Source organism: Mytilus galloprovincialis, chromosome 6, assembly GCF_965363235.1.
Source record: "Mytilus galloprovincialis chromosome 6, xbMytGall1.hap1.1, whole genome shotgun sequence".
Lineage (NCBI taxonomy): Eukaryota > Metazoa > Mollusca > Bivalvia > Mytilida > Mytilidae > Mytilus > Mytilus galloprovincialis.
The window spans coordinates 67696934-67723229 of record NC_134843.1 but is presented as its reverse complement, the minus strand read 5'-3'; the positions used below and the strand labels follow the sequence as shown (position 1 = coordinate 67723229).

General features: G+C 30.2%; 1 protein-coding gene and 1 long non-coding RNA gene across 2 annotated transcripts in view; one reads left to right on the top strand and one right to left on the bottom strand.

Annotated features, from left to right (window-relative positions):
- Positions 1-1052: 1052 nt before the first annotated feature.
- On the bottom strand, positions 1053-3430 carry LOC143078277 (uncharacterized). Its single transcript, XR_012979150.1, has 3 exons — positions 3356-3430; positions 1967-2035; positions 1053-1140 (listed from the first exon to the last, which is right to left on the bottom strand). It is a non-coding gene; the product is annotated as an uncharacterized LOC143078277 (long non-coding RNA).
- Positions 3431-7796: 4366 nt separating this feature from the next.
- LOC143081008 (ubiquinone biosynthesis protein COQ4 homolog, mitochondrial-like) overlaps positions 7797-26296 on the top strand; it is a 30143-nt gene continuing 11643 nt past the window's right edge. Inside the window, 3 exon segments of the mRNA XM_076257241.1 lie at positions 7797-7844; positions 10195-10290; positions 12258-12350. Of these exon segments, the coding sequence (XP_076113356.1) occupies positions 7797-7844; positions 10195-10290; positions 12258-12350 (237 nt within the window).

Below are 26296 nucleotides of genomic sequence, written 5' to 3'. Positions count from 1 at the left end.
AATTTGTTGCAAAAACTGGATATATGTTAAAATATTACAGTCAGCAGGTTCTCTGCATGAACTCAGTATGGAATGGACTTATTCACACCATTCAGGAATATTTGCCACTAAACGACATTCACTGGAGTTCTATTGAGAGTTGCATGAGACTTGTATTATCCAGTTAAATATGGAGCAACAAGACGGAAGTTTAAAAATTAAGTTGTTTGTGTGTGTTTTGTGTTTGACAAACATTTCCTCTGCAATATTTATTTTGTGTGCCCTTTTAGAGTGTTTTATTCCAATATTAATACTTTGTTCATTTTAGGGAACTATTTCTTTACAGCCAAAATTGAAGATGGCAATGTTGATACTGAGGAACAATGATGTCTTTATGTTTCCCAATAAGAGAGCAGCTGCAACAATATTTTCTACTTTTTCCTCAAACTTTCTGTTGATAAAAAAGAAAGTCAAAACCAAATACATCTACCTAGCAAAATTTATTTCATTTAATGTAATTCATTTGTTAAACAATTATATTGTAACACATTAGTTTACAAATTGGATTGTCAATATCACTAAACAAAATGTCTCCAAAAAGTCTATCTTGATTTTATGACATCTTCATGTCTTGTCTAGAAACCACTCTTTTCCACCCATCATAATACTTGACAAATAATACCTGAAAAAGAGAACACTTATAATAATATATGTAATAAATCAAGGAATTAAGTTCAAGAAAACAGAGTTACTGTTTCAACTAAAATATTATTGAATTTTCTTATATTCAATAACATTGTTTTAAAATTATGTATAAGGTATAATGGCAGATCTGGTACGCAATAGATTTTTCATTCATCTCGTAAAGAGATTTAGGATGATTTGAAACTTTGCTTATTATATTGAATATTTTTTTAGTACAAAAAGCTACGTTTGATTATTATGTGTAATACTCATATTTTGTTGCAACATTGAGGCATATCCACCTAAGCTTTTATTACTTATTTGTAAATCAGTCATTTAATTGACAAAAGTTCAAGGTTAATATTTTATTTTTGTCAATGTAAACTTATCATTTTTTCTCTTGCTGATGATGACAGCATTGTAAAAACTGCCATCAATCCATCTTGCAGAAACTTGTGTGCCTACTGCAAGTTCATCCTATAAAAATAATTCAAAGCATTCAATAGACCACTTTCGAGTTCATCCGTCACCGGAAAAAACTCGTCAATTATACACGCCTTTATGACGTCATTTACCAGATAGAGGGGCTCGCCTGTATCCCTGCACTATTTACGTTCATCAAGCGTCTTAGTGGTCGTCTTTGTGCAGGATAAACTAGAAATAATGGTTGCTCTGTAGGTACTTACTGACATTTCCCTAATGACAGCAGTGTTGATTGTCAATTTTGAGAATTCAATTTGCCGAATAATTCGTACAATATAGAATTATAGTTTTCTAACCACTCGCTCAACATTGGAAGGAAGTGACGACGCCCCTAAACGCACAAATGACGATGATAAAGGCGCGTATAATTGACGAGTTTTTTCCGGTGACGGATGAACTCGAAAGTGGTCTATTGAAAGGCATTTTTATTTGTTTTTGATCATTCTCAAACGATAAAATTAACTTCTTATCAGACTGGCTTAAAGAGCATGATAAAAACAGAATAATTGACTTGATTCACTCCTTAAAAATATTTAAAAGGCACAAGAGATGTACAGGTGTATCTGGGAGTTCAAACCCCATATATTTCTGCTTTTCAAAATTATAAAATGATTAAAAAGTAATCAGATATGACATATGTTCATTGTTAAATAAAATACAAATACAACAATATCCTATGCTTGTTTGAAGACCATATTATCAGATGTAGGTGATAATGGTTCATTTTCAGTGTAAATATTGTACATTGATGAAGCTTTAACTTTAAGTCTAATCAGGTCAAATTTTCATACTAGTAACTGTTGAATAAAAAAACAATTACCTCATCCTGGTTACTGTCTGTATCATCATCCTGGGTTACTTCTTCATTGGAAGCATTGGTCTGCTCTACCTGTTGAATACTTATAAATAAAAACATAAGTCCTCAACATAAATAAATACATATTTAATATCAATAATGGATACGACATGTCTGTTAGTGACAAATTAATACCTAACGGGTTAAGATTTGCATTTTATTTTGTGTATATATTTGATTTCAACAATTTATGTCTCTTCAGTGATGATAGGAATCAAAACGTTATTTGGGAGGCCATACATTTGACATCGATTGTGGATCGATTCTTCAATTTTGAAGCTTCTAACTAAGATATAAACCAGAAAGGGAAATATAATACAAGCCATAACTAAAAATATACACAAGTTTAAATTAAAAACAACCTTCAATTATTTAGATATATATATATATATATATATATATATATATATATATATATATATATATATATATATATATATATATATATATATATGTTTGATAAATAAATATAATGTATGATTTTTTGTTGTTGATTTGATGTGATAATAAGTTTGAAAAATATCTTTGCAAGATAATTGTGACATTTTTTATTTTGGTAAACCTCTAATTCAGTTAAGACCTTTAAATTTCATGGCAGAATGCTGATTTGTAAAATATTTTGAAGGTACTCCAAAGTGGTAAGCAAAAAAAAGTCACAACATAAAAGGTCACAATTAATTTGTTTATAATTAATACAATCTCAAGAAAAAGATCTTGAAATAATTTCTTAAGTTATATAGAATGAAATTCAAAACAGTGTGGCTGTGGCCAGCCATTGATTGACACATTAAATTCATCCATTGACTGGGACAATTTACATAAACGTTTGTCTGTAACGACCACTGTTTACGACGTACCTACGATAGACATTTAAACTGTGGGGTCACCAAAGGTTTCTTAACGCCTTTAATTATAAAATAATTCAAGAAATTAATCAGGAATAACCTTTATGTTTTGATTTATATAATTGATATAAATCAAAACATCGTGTTATTTCTGATTAGTTTTTAGAATTACTTTATTAAGGTGTTGAGAACCTTTGGTGATCCCATAGTTTAAGTGTCTTTAAAAAGTACATAGTGAGCTGAGGTCGTTACATACAAACGTTCACCTAATTTGTCCCAGTCAATGGATGAATTTAATGTGTCAATCAATGGCCACAACCACACTGTTTTGAATTTCATTCTATATTTATTTTACAGTTAAGAAGATTGTTCATATAAGTCTATTTCAATTATATTAATTTCTTTTCTCTAAGAAAGATGGCTTGAACAGTTAAGCAAATTATTTTTTCTTAAAAAAATCGTGTTAAAAAAAGTAAGAGACTTGAACTTAAAAAAATAAAATGTTTACCTCGCTCAATAAAGTTTTAAGTCTGTCATTTTCAGCTTTGAGGATAACATTTTTTGCTTTCAGTGAGTTGATCTCAAAATTATTAAAATTATGTATTTTAACACTGAATTCAAATACATTGCTGTTATCTGCTTAAATGTATTAGGTATCTATCCACTAGTTCATGGCTACATTGCTAACTATATAAATTCACCAATTTAAGGCATTCAACGCTCTTTTGTCTTGTGTGTTTAGTAGTAAAAATTCAATGTTTTAAAAATACTTGTACATGTAGGAAGTCAAGCTCTCTATAAAACTTTTTTTTAACCCACGGTTTTCTGTAGGAAATGTGCCTTCCAATTCATGAATATATATGATAGTATTTGTTAATTCAATGGGCTGGTTGACATATTCCAACGTGCCGTTATGAACGCTGGATTATGAACGTTTGAATGTTTCATTACTTTTCTTCCTTACAATTTTGTAGTTATTACTTTTGTTATAATAATTCTAGTTTGTGTATAAAATTTTACTATGCATCTAATAACATTTATAAGCCCACTAGTTCCATTGAGTTAGAAACTACAAAAACTGGAACTCCCAATCTGAGCTACAGGCAATATGTGCCTTTCTATATCAATTTCACACAACTTTTTAGTATACAACAAAAAACAGCTTAGATTAACAGTGATCGCAGGTCCTTAAACTTTCATTTAATTCCAAAATTATTCCAAAACGTTTAAGAAAGTCAAAAGTGAGAAAGTTCCTCTCCATTTTTCACTTTTTTTTAGATACTAGATATTAGAAAAATAATAATGTTTTTTTCTTTTTATATGCGTTCCAATATAACTATACAATCAAAAGTAAACATACCCTAGTCTGTCTTATCTCCTCTGTGTCATTTTGCTGGCCTTGGCGAGTGGAACATGTATCCTGTCAAATAAATAAATGTTTTATTATGCAGAAGAAGTAAGTAACTAAATATTTTTAAATTAATTGTGTACACTTATATATCTGACGTTTTGAAACAAAATCTGCAACAAAAGATACAACAATCAATAACTAAATTGCTGGAAAAAAGGACTAATCGTGCTAATTTAGAACTTTAATAAACATTTTCATTACAGTCAATTGTAAGGAGTATAATTGTTCCACTCCAACCAATTAATATGATGATTATTAAACAAAATCAGCAGAGTCTTAATAATGACTTATGGCTGATAAATAACATCAGATGATTTACTTTTGCTATTTATTTTGACTTTCTTTTCAGCTTTATTTTATTGTCTAGTGATCCTCAAAAGAAATTTGCATTATGAAAATTACAAAAAGTCGAGACATATCTCTGTGATAACAGTTTATTTAATTTTTCTCCCGCTAAATCATAGAATTTATTTTTTGATATGCAAAATGTATGAAAAAGATTTTATTTAAAGATTACATACAGGATACATGCTGATATTAATTTTGAGTCATAGTTAAATTTGTTATTTATGTTATTTGCATGACTTTATTAGTTTATACACTTATGATAATAATTTTCAGGAAATCGTATGCAGTTGAAGACATCAGTCCAACTTTTGTAGTTGATCAGAAGCGCGTTTGCCAGGATGCTTGGAAATTGGTGCATGGAATTAAAGAAAGAAGGTATTTGTACTTAAAATTTGTTTTCTTTGGTTATATTTAAAGTTGTATAATTAGATGGATATATTTAAGGAATGACTTATATTTTCTGTCTATTAAGAAATAACATAAAAAATGTGGTGCACACTGAATAATGCGCGTAGCGGGTTATTTAACAGTGTGCACCATTTTTTTTATGTTATTTTGAATAAACTGATACAATATTACAGTTATATCTTACAATTTAATTCTAAATTCCATTTCTTACCGGCGTAAATCATGAAAAAAACGTTGATGACCAAAATTGTGTCTATGATATGATAAACAAAATGATGTCAGCCAATCAGTAGATGTGTTTCTTTTGTTAGAAAATATTGTTTTGATTTTTTATGGAGAAAATTTCAGAGTTTATGATGGATAAAAAAAGGATGCTTAGTCTAAATATTAGGAAATTTATGCAAAATAATCTCAATATGATTTTTTCTTCAAACAATGTCAAGGGATGACTATATATTGAAGTGCTAGATTAAGTAATATCTGCTTTTATTTTCAGGTTTAGATATATCAAATCCAGACTACATGAAAACAGATTGCCAGAAGATTACAGGACAGGTCAACAGTATCTCAGCACAAGATATATTTCAGCAATGATGGATTTTAAAGAATATGCAGAAAACTTTGGGGAACAGCAACCAGATTGTCCAGAAATCCACCTTCCATCTTGTTTGACGAAGATAACTATATTCAAAGATTATAAGCTTCAAGGTGATGTGACACAACAGCCTAGCATAAGTTTATCAAGCTTTTATGAGATGTGGCGTAAAGAATTTCCACATGTAAAGTTAAGAAAGGTATTTAAATTTAATTTTTTTTTATAGTCTTTTGGTCTGTTGTGTCAGCAGTTTTAAAATGTTTATACCAACTGAACATTCAATTACTAACTTAATTGATCTTTGGGTTGATAGTCGTCTTGTCCAGAAAATTTGTTCAATTATTATAAGAATAGAATATTTTTTTTTATTCATATCAAATAATTGCAAGGTATATATGTTTGTAAAAAAAGTTTGCAGAACCGTGATCATATTTCATGGATCAGTTGTTACTTTTTCAATAAGTAGAATGCACTCTTCTAATATGTTTTGACAATACTACATGTACTATGAGTTTTTGTGTAATACATTTTCCATGTTTTCGAGTATTACTGAAAAAAATTACTTCATATTTAAGCAGCAGTGATGAGTTATATTTGTAATTGCAAGACATTTACTTCTTCTTTTGCAATTCATTTAGTTGGTCATATAAGATAAAAATTCATTTGGTTAATTGTATGGTACACTTTGCAAACATGCAGCCTTAACATGCTTAACTTCATCGTTCTATGTACATAATTTGGAAAAATATACTCTTCATATATGACAATTGACACTTTTTTTGTTTAAATTTAATAGCACCAGAAGCTGTCAAAATGTACAGAGTGTACACTGTTTAAAGAAGCACTCCTAACAAAGCTCACAAAAGAACAAAAAGAAGAATTACTGATGAAGAGGAAAGCACATTTTGCATTGCAACTGTAAGTGAATGTCTGGGTACAATCTTGGCTAATTAGCAAAATCTTAAAAGTATGAATTGTTTATTAACTTGTAATTTGTATTTTATGTTATATAAAAAAGAAGATGTGGTATGATTGCCAATGAGACAATTCCACAAGTGACCAAATGCGACAGAACTTAAAAATTTTAGGTCACATAATGTTCTGCAACAATGAGCAAAGCCCATACCGCATAGTCAGCTATAAAAGGCCCCGATAAGACAATGTAAAACAATTCAAACGAGAAAAGTAACAGCCTTATTTATATAAAAAAATGAACAAAAAACAAATATGTAACACATTAACAAACAACAACCACTGAATTACAGGCTCCTGACTTAAGTCCTTCACTGGAAAAGTTTGTCAATTATGCTTGCCTTTATGATGTTATTTACCATAACAAACCAAAGTTTGTCAATTATGAAAAATGTATCACAATTCAAGCGAGAAAACTAACAACCTAATTTATGTAAAACAAAAATAGGATATTTTTCAACATCTTATAGCAATATTTAAAAACAAAAATTGCATGATTTTTCAAGCTGTTATCTGATTTTTATGTTTTTAATTTTCCCTTATTTTAAATGAATAATTGCCTAAAAATGAAGATCATTATTTGGCATACTTTTGCCAACCTTACTTCAATGTATTTAGATATAAGGAGATGTATGAGTGCAAATGAGACAACTCTACATTTAAAGTGTCAATTTGTAAAAGTAAACCAAGATAGGTGAAGGTACTGTCTTCAGCACAGAGCTTTAATTCACATTGAACAGCAACCTATAAAGGTCTCAAAAATGACAGGTGTAAAAGCATTCAAACAGGAAGACTAACAGTCTAATCTATATAAAAAAAATTATTTATATATATATAAATGGATGAATTTTAAACACATCTTCAGATTGGCTGAAAGTTTTTTAGTCTTATCAGCTAAAAAGACATAATTTTGTCATGTGACTTTGTTATCAATGTTTTTCATGTTTTACTCGTTAAAAAGTAAACATATGAGGGATGACTAATATTTTTCTTGTCTATTCAAAATAGCCTAAAAAATGTTGTACACTCTTATAAATAATCTGTTATGCAAGTAATTAAATCTGGACCACATTGTTGAAAAACATTGTTTGTTATTATACTTTTGGTTGCTTATATTATATTTTTGGTAATTTCAGCCTAGCAAGACAGAAATATAAGCATAGAGCAAAAGCTAGATCCAGTCCTCAACACTATATGTCATTGATTATAGATAATATGGACCAGGCAAAAACCACACTTCCAAGATATTCATTGAATTCAAAGGTATGTCAACCAGATACAAAACAAGATCTACAAAACTGTCAATTTATACCATAGATTCTTACATCTTATGATGAAATCTTCAGTAATTGCTCTGAATGTACAATTTGTACCCTTTTTTTGTTGTTTTTGCCTTTCATCTTAATAACAATACATGAAGTATATATAAATACTAAAATGTAAGCCTAAAAAGCGTCCCATGAAATTGTGTCTTCTTGGAACTATATTTCACAGTTCATCTGTGAAATTTTGTTCACAGGACAGAACATCACATTTGTAAACTATAAAAAAGTGTCTCCCTTAGTGAAGAATTGTTTCTAGTATGTGGACATAATTTCATACATGTTTTATAAAAGTTTGTCACAGAGGTCAATTTTCATAGTGTGGCTATTTTTTTCTGTCCCTTAAGGGAAATAATTTAGCAATCATTAAAATGTTTTAATAAATTTAATAGTTAAATCATAATTGAAATTTAAATCAAGACACCACAGATGTAAACAAAATGGAAAGTGATGAATATAAACAGCTATATACTTTTTGTGTGATGGTCAATACCCTCCAAGGTTTAATAATAATAAAAGAAGACCATTAAGAAGGAAGGCTAAGCAATTTGAAATTAAAAACAATGATATGTCAAATATAAAGGTTGACAAAAAAAAAACAACAGGGGAAAACATTAAAACTCATTATTCAAAAAGGACAAACAGAAACAGGTGTTTTACATATGCCATAATGAGAGTGGGTGCCACCTTGGGGTTAATAATAACTGTACTTAGATATCTGGAAAGTATCATTTTTATATCAGTTTTTGATGAATGTCGGAATCAAAATAAGAAAGCCAAATATGTTATGCCAGAATTGATACCTGTGCCTGGAACATGATTTCACCATGAAATACATCCAACAAAGGTCAAAAGTAGAATATCTTTTTCTAGGGACACTTTTACACAGAAGTGGACAATAATTAACAATAAAATTATGTCCTGGTCAAATTTCACAGGTCATATCCGTGAAACTTTGTCCATGGGACATCATCTCATGGGGCACATTATATAATCCTACAACATAAGATCTTTGTTCAACATGGTCAAAATTATAAATTTTTTTGAAAGTACTTGAAATTTTAAAATGCAATTTTTTTTCAGACTGACTCGGCCTATGCTGGAGTTCATCATCATGTTACTGGTGCATTATGCCATGGTTTTGGACTAGACTTCGGATTTACTTGGACAGACCGTTTCCACCCTGATTCCAATGTCACATTGAACTGCTTACTGAAAGTGCTTCACCATGTCAAAGAGGTATGACAATTTTAAAGTAGCTGAAAACAATTATTTACATTTTAAAAAATAATACTTTAATTCCATGACTGTTAATCGTGCTTGTAATTTAAGTTGAATAATTAAACTTTTCTTGGAATGCTATTAAATGGAATGGACCAAACCATATTATACCAATTTCTATATGAAGTAATCAAGGATATTGAAAAAAATCAGAATTGACTTTATCAATAAATTAGAAGACACAAAAGGGTGTGAACTGTAAAGGCGAATGCTTTAGAAGAATGTACTTTTCATCTCACCTGGCCCTGAGGGCCAAGTGAGCTTTTCTCATCACTTGGTGTCCGTCGTCGTCTGTTAACTTTTACTAAAATCTTCTCCTCTGAAACTATTGGGCAAAATTTAACAAAACATGGCCTCAATCATCACTAGGGTATCTTGTTTAAAAAGTATGTCTGATGACCCTGCCTGCCAACCAAGATGACCACCATGGCTAAAAATAAAACATAGCTGTAAAATGCAGTTTTTGGCTTATATCTCGGAAACTAAAGCATTCAGAGTAAAACTGACAGGTGGCAAAAGGTTCATCAGATTTAGATTTATCTGCACTGAAATTTTCATACAAGTCCTTCAACTTGTTTGGTTGCCGCCCATGAGTTAGGAACTTTGCAAAAATTTAGCAGGTTTTTTTTTATTATCTTAGATATCATTATAGTACAAAGTGTATCTAATAATGTCTTATATCTTATACTATAACTTATGATTTTAACCTTATTTTACATGATTTTCCAAAGCATCAGTAAAAACAGGTGAACGACAGAGCCTCTAGTATTTCAAGTGAAAACTCTCTTTTTTTAAGTAATAGGATAACTATATTTGGTATTTGGGATTGTTTCAATGTCAAAATGTCCGTCTGGTAGTTTTCACCTGACCTCAATATAAAAATAAAAAGATAAATACAGTAACATATAAATTTATATCTGTATATTTTAATCCATATCTCAGTCAGCTAGTGTATGGTTACACTCTGTATTAATCATGATGTTGCTAAACAATGAAACTTTTAATTTTAGATCAACGACAATGCAGACAACTGTGGAAAAGACAACAAAAACCACTTTGTGCTGATGTTTTTAGCTGCTCTTGTGGAGGCAGAGGTATTCAAGAAGGTAAGTCTAGAACATAATATGAAATATCCCATTTTATTATCCCTTGAAAATGTATTATTAAAAATTGTTGAATTTTAAGTTATGAATAGAAAGTTAAAGTGAAAGTGAATCTATTGTTACATTAATTTGCAATATAAACATAAAATTAAAAAAAGGAAAAGACACATAAGCAGATACTTTAACAATAGAAATGCTTATCTAGATTGACCTTTATTGAGGGAGTTTTTATTTGATAGGTTTAACAGAAAAAATTACTATTATTGAAAAGAAGTGAACTCAGAAGCTGCAAAAAGATGAGAGCAAAGCATTTCTGATTTTATTTTTGTGTTTGTAATGTTAGCTTATTTTTCGAGTTTTTTTTATCGGACAAAGTATATCAGCATCTTTTAAATTGATAAAACTTTTGTTGTAGATTAAACTTTCTTTTTTGATGGTGGGACACACACATGAGGATGTGGACCAACTGTTTAGTAGAGTCAGTACCAAGTTATGTCAAGAGAACGCACCAACCCTTCCTGAACTCGATGCAAGAATAAGGGAAGCATCCACACCTTCACCCATTGTTAGTCACCTCAACAGCATTTTCAATTTCAAGGAAACACTCATTAATCTAAACAGATGTGACGGAATTAAAGCTCCACATATATTTAAATTTGTAAAGGATGGTCCCATTGTTAAGATGTCGATAAAAGACTGGCCCTTGGAGTATGAGCAGTACAGAACAGTGAACTTAGAGAACATTCCCACCTTACAGGTATATAAATATATGTCATTTGTGACTAATTGAATTTAAGTGTAAATATCATTGATGCAGAAACCCATCAACACATAATAATATCTACATAAAAATCATTAATGTAAATAATTTTTTCTGGTGTATATTGATTGTCCCTCTGGTACCTTTTGTCCCTCTTTTAAAGACTTTCTTCTGAATTTTTTGAATCAAATAATTAAAGGTATCCATTTATGAATTTATGAAAAGGAAATATGTTATGATAACAGATACGACCTTCTATTTATAAAAAGGTATATACAGCCTTTGAAAATGGGATAAATACACAGTTTTTTTAGGCACACTTTCATTTTTTTTCAACTGATTTGATTGAAATGTGTTGTCTCATTTTTCAAAACATAGACTTCATCATTTTTATATATGTGTACTGTGTCTGAAAAAAGCACTCTTTTATAGTTGTTGTTTTATTCACAAATTCATACTCTTTATCTTAAAGGGGCACTAGCTGTCAAATTCATGTTCACTGATTCTATATTTCATATTTGATTTATAACAATGTAAAACATTTATCCAACTATTAAAAGTCTAAATAAAACAATAAACAAGGCACAGGCACAGGCATGAAAAGACTTAGCTTCGTTACATGTGTATTTGAGTCTAGACGCCATCTAATTATTTATCGCGTTGACCTCTATAGTCATCAGATGACTATAGAAGCGATGTAAACATAAATATAGATATATATAGATTAAGCATTTACCTGTATTATAATGTGTGATAGTGGATAGAATCAGTCAATCATATGATTTACCTTTGTTTCACTTGCAAGTGAATAATTCTTAATCAATGTTTTTTGGCTTATTTTAACAAAATTGAACCTTATTGGCTATTGAAAAGAAATTATTATTGCACTATTTGTGTTTCATTACTGATTGAGCCAAAAAAAATAAGATATTAGGTTTTTCATATATCTCGTAGTTAGTGCCCATTTAAAACCTTTTTAATAAGACTGGATACTTATTTCAGGAAATTTGCACATCCTTAAACCCTGTGAGAAAAAAAACAAAAATTGATTCAGTCACTGCAGCAATGGTTAGGGACCTACCAAAATGGAAGCAAGCAGGACGTTTAACCAGGGATCAGCACACATGGTGGCAGGAATACCTTGAAGTATTAAACACAGATGATCTAGCACTATTCAGTACCATTACCGACATCGTTACCAAAATTTCAGATTCCTGCAGTAGAAAGGCCATCTAGGGCACTAGATCCCAACATTTTGGAAGCCATCAATAGACATATTGTTCAGCTGCATACTTTGTCAGAGGTAAGACAAGATAATTTATTCTGTGAAATTTGAAAGACCTCAATATTTTTTGGTATTAAGGTGGTACCCAACAACTCCACTGAAATTAATTTGGCTCGTTTAATTTTCATTAAATTTTGACAAAGTATTTACTTCGACCACCCTTTGACAAAAATATAAACATTTCAAAAAATTTGAACCAACCATTTTATCAGAAAAATTACAGTGGTTATACAGCAGTTTGACAAACACTTAATTTGATCATTGAGAAGCTTAATATTCCTGTAACAGCACAATGTAATTAAAATGTTTAGCTGATTTTACAGAGTTACCTCCCTGTAGTGTTTATAAGTACCACCTTAATGGTATCATTTTTTTGTTACTGTTTTTCTAGGCCTTTTGAACACGGTTTTATAAGTTTTGTTTTTTTTAAACAAATATTTTCATTTATTTCATTGGTTGCAATGAAATACATTGATTACCCAGTTAAATAAAAACCAATAATTTCACATGTAAAATGCGTTTATTTCACTCTCTGAGGTCATACAACAATAGGCGTTGTCAAGACGTTGAAAGATTTAATTTGCTTACAAATTGCAATTGAAGTATTGTAGACTTCTAAAATGAAAATTACTTTACGTAGATTTATATTTGTAACAGAATTTGTAGAATAATGCTGTAATTTAAGTTTTAAATGTCATTATTTTTCTACTCTAATCTTGACAAATATTTTATTGAATTTCATAACAATCTTTTTTTTTATGAAATTCATTATTGGGATTTGAAAGAAAAGTGTTATCAGTCAACAAAAAGCCATAAAATCAAGGGAGGCAGCAAAGTCAAAATTATTTTGTGATATCTCTGTGCTTTAATTATATTTTTGCAACCATTTATACATTTAAATTTAGTAGGAATAGTTAAATAATGTATATATGTTTATTGCAGATCCAGGTAGTGAGGCCAAGAAGACGTTAAATCCAGGAATTAAAATCAAGAACACCAGTCATCCTAATTATTTCTTTGTGTTTTGTATGCCCACAAGTTTGAACTTTGAACTGGTATTTTTTTATACGACCACAAAAATTTGTTTGGGTTCGTATAATGCTATGATATTGTCGTCTGCTGCCTCATTGTCATCTGAAGACACATTCTGCTTTCAGACAATTACTTAAGTTTGAGTGAATGAATCTCTATGAAATTTTTTCGAATTTACAAGAAGATTAAATCCTCCCCCCCCCCCCCAAAAAAAAAAGGGTTGGATAGATTTTGGTGGTTATGGTACCAACAGTTTAGGAATTAGGGACTCATTAAAGCTTTTTTTTTATAGTTTCAGACAATAACTTTTGTTTTCAAAGTGTATTGATGTCTCTTAAATTGTACAACAAGGCTCTATGCTACAAAGGGAAGTCTGGAATTGAGGCCGGGGTTGATGGTTTTGCCTTTAAAAACAAAAATTTCCTATTAATTTTTATCAATATTTTTCAAATACCAAATATTTTGAAAAGTTTCAAGAAAAAATCTTCAAATGCACTGTTTTCTGAAAGAGACTTTTAAGATTAAACTGCATTTATTTAGTGTCTGAAACCTAGATTATGTCAAAAATTAGTCACAACCTTAATTTGGATAATTTCAAGCTGGAATATTGTGTTGAAATTTGTCCAAACTATTCAGGGTTTGACCTCTGGGGTTGTGTCAGGCTGTGCTCGGCAAAGCATTTTATTTTATTATGTTTTCTGTTCTTTGCTTTTTTATTTTAATGTTTGATAATTGTATATAGCTATTAATTTCAACAAATATCAATCTGTGTTGTGACATACATGTGAAAATACTGCATCTAGTTAAGAAATTTATGAAATGTTTCCTAAAATGACTTCTTTCCTATAATTGACATATTTAGGAAAGGAAGTGAGAAAAAGTGTGTAAGTCTCCAGACTAGATTTGAATAGTCATCAACTATATAAGAGACATTTGAATATCTTGTCATAAAAACTGATTATCATTTATTTGTTGTGAATGGTACTATCTAACCTTTGTTGAAAAGAACCAAAACATATTTTCTTTTGTTTATTTAGTTGGATAAAGGATAGATTATCAGTAAAACACTGTTATTAAAAACTTTTTTTTTTATCAATTTTATATTATGTTATGTTTAATTCATGCTTCTGTTGCACATTTTTTATTAGAGTTTATTTAGTAATATTGTATATAGGTATACTAAGATAGATTTAATTAGCGCTTTTGTATGAATTAACAACCAAAAGAAAATGAAAGAATTTAAACTTTTCTTTATCACTTTAATTGATGAGTAATCATTTGATTAATGTTTTTACACTTACTATTTTTCACTTTATGTTGTCATCATGCTACTTCATTTGTACTCTTGTTATACTATTTTGTTGTAAAATATCAGGTCTTTTAAAGTAAGATTTTTCTGAGAACTTAATACTTGGAACATATCTAAGAGCTTATAAAGGTTTAATTATTGTTGTTAAAGAGAATATACTTCAGCCTTAGCTGGATGGAAAGCTGTAGGGCATAACAAATTTTTGGAACCTTATAAAACATCTCAGAAAAGCAGATTTGTTATATTCCTTTATAAGACCTGTCTATTGTCTCTTGCTTATGACCTTAGATATATTATTGCTGCATGTCTATGCTTATGACCTTAGATATATTATTGCTGCATGTTTATGCTTATGACCTTAGATATATTATTGCTGTATGTTGATTTTCTTTTGCTTATGACATTAGATATATAATATTGCTGCATGTTTATGCTTATGACCTTAGATACCAGACACAAGTTGTTTCCTTTTTTCTTTTTCCGTTTTCGATATTCAAATTTTGAAAAATATTACACAAACTCCAAACTGAATTTTTTTAGAAATAACTTTTTTAACAATTTGGATTTTAATTTTTCTGTTAAAGATTTATCTGATGAAGGAAAGTTGATTTTTATACTCAATCCATCAACACCATCACAAGTAAATAAATTGGGGTCCTACATGAAAAGGTCATTAGAACTGAGGACAGGGGACACTGGAATATTTACTGTAAATGAATGATTGTGTATATATATATATATATATGTGAAATATAGTTATATTGTTTATTATTTTGTATGTCACAAACTTAATGTTTAAAGTTTACATGGCAATAAATATTTGAATTGAATTGTAAAATATAATACTTCCATGATCCGAGGGACTTAATTTCTATTAGTACTTAGTTGAATAATTTAGTCATAGATGTACAAGACTTACATCTATGATTTAGTATAGAAAGTCCCTCGATCCATTTAATATTGGAAAAGGATATATTTTTTTTAAATGATTTTCGTTTTTTAGTCCCCTACCGACGAAGTCTAAGCGGACTTTAGGTTTGCACTCTGTCCATACGAGTATTTGGACCGTATGAGCTATACTTTTTCAAAATACAAATGTATGCTTTATACAGTCTGCCTTATTTATGAAGTTAACCAAGTTTATTAGATACAAATGTATACATATCAGATCAACATAACTGGAATCTAGAATTTTTATAAAAAGTTCAATTGTTATTGAAATAAAAAGTTAATACTTTAACTATTTGAAAAAGTCACGTTAATCTAATCTATCACAATCTCCTGTATTTGGCATATTATAAGTATATATGGGGTTACACTAATGTCCTGACAATGTCCTGACAATGTCCTGACAGTGTCCTGACAGAAATGAAAATGCTTAATACTTTTTTTATTATTAGGTGGATTGACTTGAAATTTGTAATCAAGCAAGATGAGAACTTATATTTAATAAATAAAATTTAAAAAAAAAAAAAAAAGTATTTATAAGAGTTAGAAACGTGACCTGGCCAACTTGACTTTGAAACTACTAATGTCCTGACCGATATGAAACGGCTAAAAAATGTTTTATTATTGATAGGATAGACTTCAAATTCGATACCAAGGAAGATTAAAACATTTAATACAAAGATATAAGAAAAACAAAGAAAAAAAATATTTTCAAGAGTTAGAAAACTTGACCTGACCAACTACGTCTTTCCCATGACTAATGTCTTGACCGATGTAAAATGCCTGAAACTTTTTTTATTCTTTAAAGGATCGATTTCAAATTTGATGTCAATGAAGATTATAATACTAAATATATAGATACAAGAAAAAGATTTAAAAAAAATAATTTAAAGAGTTAAAAATCTTGACCTGACTAACGTCGACTCTGCTCTGACTAATGTCATGACCGATGCAGAAAATGTTAATAACTTTTTATTATTGAAAAAAATGACTTAAATTCCTTACCAAGGAAGATGATAGCATTAAATATAGGAATTTATGAGAGAAAAAAAAATGTTTTTTTAATTTTTGAAATGTTAGGAAACTTGACCTGACCAACTTGATCTTTGTCATGATGAATGTCCTGACCGTTATAAAAATGCCAATAACCTTTTTGTTATTTATTGGAATATTACCAAGTTTGGTATCAGGGAAGATTACAACACTTAGTATAAGCATGTAAAATAAAACTATTTTAAACTCGACCTGACCAATGTTTACATTGTCCTGCAATGTCCTGACTGATGAAGAAAAGACAAATATTGTATAACTGTTTTTCTCTCTCTAAAGACAGAATAGACTTAATTCTTTAAATTATATTGATATTTTCTTTTTTTTTTAAACATAGTTTAGAAAGAACTTGGATACACTTTTTCTTATTCGTAATATATGTGTGCAAGAAAGCCAAAAGACAGTTACATAATAAAATTATGTTAATTATAAGTTTTTATATTTCTGTGTGATTCTAACATAATTCTGCTTTGAATGCTTGTAAAAACAATATATTGAAATCAAAAGAAGCCCATTTCCTGTCCCTATTTATGTTATTTGACATGTTTAATCCCTCATTAACTAAACAACAAAAAATGAGTGAAATAAATAGAAAAATATAGGTAAGTAAACACTCAAATTTGTGTTAATTTTAATTAATGTAGGTGTGATTAAATTTTAATTATTCATGTCACTGTCTTAAATTTGGACTTAATTGCATTCTGTACATCTTTATAATCCTTGCATATTAAATGTAGAAAAGGTGCATTTACTTAGTATCTACAGCATCTCTAATCACATACTTTTCTCAGTGATATAAAACTAACTTACTATATACATGTGGTTATATCCCTTTAAATAACAAAAAAGTTATTTACAATGCAATTTTATAACGATCAGGACATTCATCATTAGTTTTTTGAATATTTATTGTTATATCTCTGTATGCAATCTTAGCATCTTCCTTGACGTCAAATTTGAAGTCGATCCTTCAAAGAACAAAAAAGTTATAAGCATTTTACATCGGTCAGGACATTAGTCATGGGAAAGACGTAGTTGGTCAGGTCAAGTTTTCTAACTCTTGAAAATATTTTTTTTCTTTTTTTTTCTTATATCTTTGTATTAAATGTTTTATTCTTCCTTGGTACCGAATTTGAAGTATATCCTATCAATAATAAAACATTTTTAGCCGTTTCATATCGGTCAGGACATTAGTAGTTTTAAAGTCAAGTTGGTCAGGTCAAGTTTTCTAACTCTTTTAAATTTTTTTTTTTTTTTTAAATTTCATTTATTATATATAAGTTCTCATCTTGCTTGATTCCAAATTTCAAGAAAATCCTTCCAATAATAAAAAAGTATTAAGCATTTTCATTTCTGTCAGGACACTGTCAGGACATTGTCAGGACATTAGTGTAACCCGTATATATGGGCGTTTTTCAATAAAAGCGTAACTTTCAGACCTAAAAAAAATGGAAAATCAACTTGTCTTAAATTTAATTTAAAGAGTTATTTTGAATACCTCTATTATAGACCTGTTTGTAAACAAAAAGTTCAAGCTTAAATACTCTTTGAAATTATATTATTTTCATAATTTGTGTACTGTTTCGTAGGGGACTACGAAACTGCTTCTAAACACACATATTTTTGCAATTTTACACGTTTCCTATAGACATTCCAGTTTGTTTATTTTATATACTAGAAAAATCTAATTTTTTCTGAATTGGAGAACCATTTTTTATTGATAATGATTTAGACAGTACTTCACATATGAATTTATGTAACATTGTCATTTTGTTTAGTTTCTTTTGTTACCTTTTCTGACATCGGACTCGGATTTCTATTGAACTGAGTTTTACTGTGCGTATTGTTGTGTAGTTGTTTTTCTATATTGGAAAGAGGTAGAGGGGGAGGGTTGTGATCTAAAAAAAACATGTGTAATCACCTTTAATTAACCCCGCCGCATTTTTTGCCCCTGTCCCAAGTCAAATTAAAGAATCACAAAAACAAAGTAGTAAAACACGAAACATTGAATCAGATTTTTTTTTAAATGTTAATGTATTTTCGAAAATTCCACCTGACAACCGAGCAGACAATAGTTTTAAGTTGACTCAATGCAGACACGTACAATAACTGATGCTCATTAGCTAGTAGATACATTAAATTTTGCCGTCTTTTAAAAACAACTGACATAAAGGATCGTAATGGTGCTATGTAAATTTGTCAGTTTTGAAGAGCTAAATTGGCAGCGCGTCATCCTTACAATTATGATTCCTTTTTTTACGATTGTAAAAATGAACTGGCGTAATGGGGAGATAACTTTGACAATCTGGAATCCGGGCTGTAGTTCAGCAATTTTAGTATAGTAAAATTATTAAGTAAGTTAAACTTATTTTTTTTAAAAAAACCACACACAGTAACAGAGGCATTATATACAAACACTGACAGTAACAAATACTTTTTGTTTTTGACTTTGAGAAAATGATTTATTTATTACCAGTAGATGTAATTGGTTTAAAACAAGCTTTAAGTAGCTGCCAATACTCTGATTTCGATTTATATATTTTTTTTAAATTGTTAATAGTAGGCAGGCGCTTAGCTACGTTTACGTCTAAACGTCCGGGCATACACTTGAATTTTGTTAAAAAAATATTTTAATCTTAAAAAAAATAAAAATAATTTGTTAGAAGCACATCAGCTTTATAATTTTTTCTTCGTTGGCTTGTAATTGCGGATCAAATTGACGAAATTTACTTTCAGTCAAATGGTATCATATATCATTTATTTGTTCATTTTCTGTCAAGTCTGAAGCTACTGTGAGTTTTATAGTTCCTTCCCTTTTTGTTTTAAGCAATACTTTATCTCCTTAGATTCGTTTTGTGGTTTACAGTTTTGTCGAGCCTGTGACATACATTTGTATTTATGACGCCAAATCCTAAATTTCGTCGGCGGCATCAATAGCTAGGTTTAGTATCTTGAGAAACTTATTATTTAAATAATAATAAATTTGCCAAACCATTGTGAAATTTTCCGGAAGTTTAGCAGAAACTGTTTATGGTCGTAAACTGACTGAGAGCATAATATTGAAGTTAGTTTTTCCGTGTTTTACGGACAAAATTAACGGGTACTAAAAGTTATAGTGTGGGGTTAAAAAATGTACACAACAAATTCATTGTTAAAACTTCATCGAATTAAAAAAAACTTCAGTAGATTCCAAGCATTTTATAAAATTTTTGTCTGAAGCAAAGTTTTAAAAGTAAATTATTGGTTTATTAATTTTTCAGTATTAGACTGTTACGGCTTTTTATAAATTATCAATGCATCAATCTTCATAAATTGTCATGAAACTTTGGCCGAAACTAGTACTCCAGATCAAGAAAAAATATGTAAAGAAAATGTTGGATTTTTTTTAAATCCTGTAATGGACTTTTAAATGGATTCACTTTTTGCGGGGGAATCCTTGACAAAAAAAAACAGGGTTCCATAGAAGCCTTTACGATATCTAATATTGCACCTGAACATCTCTGAAGATTAATGTTCATTTACAAAATTTGGAAATAGAAAGGGGATTTTGTTGGTTAATTTCTTTACCCTCACAGCTCTTTTAAAACATATTTAAAAGCTACTGGTTTTGGCATTATCTCTGAATCCAATGACCATTATATTTCAAATTAACAAAATGAATGATTTAACATAACAAATAAACCATTATTTAGATTCTAAAGTATGTTGCTACTGATGAGTTTTTAATGACAGGAATGGTATTCATTCTCGATGACTCATTAGCTTCTGGGGGCCTCGCTCCCTATCTCTAATTCACTTCCAGAAATTGTTCGATATGGATCAGTTTGGGGTCCTCAGACCCCTCGCCAAGGTTCGGGCGTACACGTAAAAATGAACTAGCTACGCCACTGGTAGGGTGCCCTGGCAATTATCGAAAAAGACGTCTAGTTAACGATTTTAAGTTAACGGATAGCACACGGCTATATTTATATGCAAACTATTGGAAAATTATTATTTTTTCCAATCATGAATGTCGTCGTAAGCTACCGTGGTCTATTTTTTTTTTTTTTTTTAATTTTGTGGTTTCTTATGGTACCCCAAAAAACCTCCTCCTACAGGCCATCTTCAACACGAAAAATAAAATTATTGCGGGTCGAGTCCGATACCGATACCAATAGTATATTCACCTGTTACCTATTACTTTATCTGTACGTTCCGCATCTGACAGGCGCACCACCAAACGGTGTATTCAGGATTAATATGCTATATACACGGGTCATAATCACAGGGTTGACATTACTAAATTGTCAAATTGATACCTATTGTAATATTTTAATCAGTAAGACTTTTTAAGATAACAAGAAGAATCTATAATACTAAAATTACGAGTCCCAATTTGTATCTGGACTAAAAATAAGCCGTATAGGTACAGTTTTCAATTTGTTAGTGGGCATGACGTAAAACAGCGAGTCAAAGAATTCAACTTTATTTATAACTAATATAGGACAATGCTGTTGATTAAAAATACTCCATTCCAGGACCTTTTGTTTTCCAAATAATTATTATTACCAATAATTGATAAGTTCCAGTTCGACGGGTTCAAACAGAAAGATTTGAAAGCAGAAAAAAACTGTGTATCTTATAATTGGCATGACTTTATCAGATGACAATACTAATACTAAAATAAGGCTTGTGCATAGTTATATACTTTAATTCAGTCACGGACCCGTGATATCACGGGTGTGTTCTAGTCTAATCTAAGTATAAGTATTTCATGTTTTTAGTAAGACTACTTTTTTAGCTGAATTTACCACATTTTGAACGAAAGAAAATTTATTGCGTGTTACTTTCACGGGATTTTTACTCTGATTACATCAACAAGACATGGTTCATATTTGTGCCAAATATCTTTCGTGTTATGTTAATCGATGAGAACAAAATAGCAATTTCAAACACAAATTAAGTGATAATTCTGCATTGATTCAAACACGCCTTTTCTCGTGCCGTTAATCGTTTTGTAGCTTACACTATCAGGTTATATATTGGATATCATATATCTGTATAGATATATGATATCCAATTGTTCTTTGCAGTCATATTTGTGCAAACCCATACCCGAAATTTATTAAAAGTGTATTGTTAAATTTAGATTGTCATCACATAATCTAGCTATAGAGAAGGGAAGGTATTCCAATGTTAATAGAAACCTTAGAACCTGTACATTGTGTATTGATGATATTGAGGATGAAATGCATTTTATTTTAGCATGTCCATTATATTCTAATTTGCGTGAATGTTTGATAAAACCATGTTATTGGCGTAAGCCATCTGTTTATAAACTTTTACAATTATTAAGCACTACTAATGTAAAAGACTTGTGCAACTCAGAAATGACTGTTTTCAGTAAGATGATTTGTAATTCATTTGTTACAGATATTTGCTATTTGGAATAATATTTATATGTATTTATTTTTTGTGTATTTTAAACTTCTGTCTGTTTTGTCATGATCGTATATTTTTGTAATCTATATTTAGTATATATTGATTATACATGTACCTATATGTTTTAAAACATTTGGTTAATAAAGAATTGAACTAGGACAATTGCCACTAACTTCATTTCTCTTTTTTGCTTGTTGTATGGTAGATTTGTATGTTTTGAATAATCCAATTAGAATATCGTTGTTTTGTTTTAGGAAATATTTTTTTTGTTGGTTTTTATAACTTTAATTTGTTTTTTTAATTGATAGTTTTGTTGTAATTGTAAAATACAAATCAAATCCTTCGGTCACGTTTCAGACCCGGAATATGACACACATGCACAGTGCTGTTAAACTATGCCCATCAAGCCCTAAACTAAGTAGGATTGAAATACAATGGGATAAGTGTGTTATATGTCAGGATTCTTCTAATGAATTGCATATTAATATGCGAGGAATTAGCATAAACTAAAGCTTTATCGAGGCTCTGGAAGGACAGACAGATCATGTATATTTTAGTATATTGCATGATGTTTCAGACCTAGACCATCTTCGTACTGATGATTACAAAATATTGTACAATTCTTGATATAAATCTTACACCAGCAGACACCACTGCAGTTATTTTAAAGCTGAATCAAGTTCTTGTTCGTCTGTAAAAGTGTTTCAGGTCAATAGACGGTCGTCGAATTCATGAGTGGAAAAAGTTTCTTTTAGTCAGTGAGAACCAGCAGGACATTTCTTGGCGATTTGACTGTTCAGCATCATGAAAGATCAACAGTTACTATGATACACGAGGAAGTCACTTATTTAGCTAGCACTTCCAATGACCCTAAATCTGCTCAGATTGAGTATTCAGGTTTTAAGAATTATTTTGTACGTCCGATGAAGTAGATACCCGCATGATTGTACATGCTATTCATGTAGACAAAGAGTTCGGTGTGAAAGTCACAAGATAAATATGTTTTGATCTTATGCGTTCATTACATCCCCTCCATGCATCACACGCATGAGCTATGGTTTCAAACAGGCACCATAACTTGCACACAAGATTTGCGCCGCTATATACCTGTCCACGAAATATGTAAAAGTCTCGGGTTTGCGATCTGTAACATTCTACCAGCCGCACATGCTGTAAAATGATGATCTACCCCGTCATCCCTGTTAAGGATCGGTAAGCGCACTGTTTATTTAATCTTGAAGGACAATCCAGATGATTTCATCGTTTTGTCAAACCTTACTAATTGTGAAATCGATGAATCTATAGATGCAGCTCGAGATCTTGCTGTTACGATGAATGATCTCAAGTCAAAACTTAAAATAGATCATTGTGACCTAAACAAATTGAGTGTAAAATGACTAAAATTGTCTGTTCTATGGTCGGGTTGCTGTCTGTTTGATACATTCCCCATTTCCATACTCAATTTCACTATTTAAAATTTCTCCCTTGTCAAACTTCCTCCTTGTGAATCTACTTTTAAACAATGTGTAATAAGAGCTTCACTCCAGACATAAATTTGATGTCTTCCCGTATAGCAAAACGTCCCTTCATTCTCCTCTTCAGTTCGGATGGGAAAAGAAGAATGACTTGTTCCTATCTATCTCGATGGTCAGATGTCATCTGAATTTCTGCAAGATTTAGTTTGCATTTGCTTCGAACAAAATCTATCATGTACCGATGTATGCCCTGTCAGGCAAATGACATATGTCAAAATGTAAATACTCGTCTGGTTGCAGTAAGAAACATTGATGACGACGAAAATGTAGATGTACAAGATCTCATTTTTCTGTTTGTATCTTATGAATCATTGTTAGCAATAAAATGAAAAAAAAGCAGTCAATAATCTTTTCTAAACAATAAATATAACATCTACTCAATTTTGAATATAGTAATAATCTATCTAGTGGGGAAAGATATGTAAAACAAACCACCTGCCATATGGTATCTGACCTTGACGTGGTTGGTGGGCTTAAATTACAAGAGACCATAGAGCGTAGTAGGTAATACTAGCTTCGATCATAAATTTCTATTTGCATTTGTTCTTTTTTTCGTGTTTTACCATGCTGTTGTCAGTTTGTCTTCGTTTTATAAGTTTTTAATGTCCCTTTGGTTTCTCATGCCTTTTTTGTTTGCAATTGTTTGTAAAATACATCTGAGCTGTATATAACCCTCTCCCTTATATTTTTGGAATACTTGTAAACATCATAGCCAATTGTTGCTCATTTAGTCATCTGTATATGTAGGATGGGGTATTTTACCTGTTTCTAATAGACGTTTTGTTTTCATAACTGTAACCCCCTTTTTCTCCGTTTGCATTAAGTTTTACTTCTGATTTCTAATTTGTCATCTGTTAATCTGCTTAATCCTTTAATTGCTTGTGCTTATATATATTGTTATTGTTTGTATGTTACATTACATTTAGTTTGGAGTTTGTTGTTCGGTCTTGCCGGACTGCTGAAATAAAAGTTAAAGGAGCGAAATCTTCCTTCTTGATTTACATTTAGTCGAATAGCCATTTTACCCGGCTATACTACTATAAAGGTCGTAGGTTGCCTATGACCGCTTGCACCCACTTTGAACGCTGGTGAATATTTGTATCGATCATTGACAAGCATACCAAATCTCCATGATCCTCCATATATATTTATATAATACATATTTTTATAATGTATGATAAGCATGCAGCATGCATCGCTAATATGTAATCATCAGTATAAAACAGATCCAATTTAGTAGCACAAATAAAACAGACACTAAAATCTCATATGAAGTACCAAGACAGTATACCATCATTAACATCACATTTCAAAAATTGCGTCTTAAATCTAGTTTATACTGATATAACGAAAATATGTTTTGGTAATCAATAAAAAGAATATTATTAAGCGCTTTTGATCCATGACCTATATTTGTGTTGGCTGGTCAAGGCATTATGCGGTGGTTACGATACAGCGAAATTCTACAGAGTTATTAAAATAGGGCAATTATTTGTATTTAATCGAATTTGTGACTCCTTAAAACGGTGTAACAGTTGTTTGCAGAATATCAAACCACAGGTAACACTAAGTTTCAAGTTCCCAAAACTTTAACCTGGAGCGGGACAGACGGACGGACAAACGGACGAGCGAACCAACGAACGAACGGACACACTGACCGAAAAACACAATGCTCTATGTGGGACATAAAACACAGCCCATAAAAGATGCATGATAGGAGTTTTTTTTAACTTTTGTTTTTTCCTGTATAACAAATAGAGCACTTTTTTTTTACAGCTTTTCGTAATATATACCGATCTTTTTTTATGACATCTGGATGAGAATTGACGGCATATATTATTTAACATTTTTTGCTACAAAGTTTATTTCAAATATTTGTAAGCTGGTATATATAATGTACACTATATTATTATGTCCCTTGTTATGTTGGGTGGTACAGTTTTAGATGAAATTATCGTATATAGAAAACATAACACATTTTTTCTCCCCAAAAAAATTGAACCGATTGCAAGCATAATTTTAATTCTTTAAGTTTCTCATACTGGACAGTATAAAAACCACAGACTAAGAACTTGAGCATATGGAAAGTATTACAAAATACCAATTATACCATTGCTACACGAGTAGATATTGATGAAAATTTAAAAAAAAAAAAAAAAAATACCTGTGAATGTACAAAGTTTACAATTTTGCTAAAATATTTTATAATATTTCCTCAACATGTCAATGGATTTTCCGGAATATAAACTAATCAATTGTATATCAAGGGTCAGGAAATCAATAGAGTTTATCTAGCGTATTAGGAATTCACATGCTATATGGATTTTATTTTCAAAATTATAAAACAAAATGTGAGATGCTAAAGATCCAACATATATTCATTAAGAAGTCATAATATCAGGTATTTATCCTTTTATTTACGTTTTTTAAAGCAGCAATTCAGGTCAATATCACAGAGATCATGATAGATTAGATGATTTGGGGTATTTAACGCCACTTTCCGCATTATTGGCTATAGCGTGATGTCCAGTTTTCAGGAATAGTGGCAATCCTTGTCAATTAAAATATTTTTAGTACATATGGACCTACAAAGAACCAGATTTGATCATGTTGACAAACAATGCTTTAACATAACTGTTATCAACATAAACGTTGAATTAAAACAATTT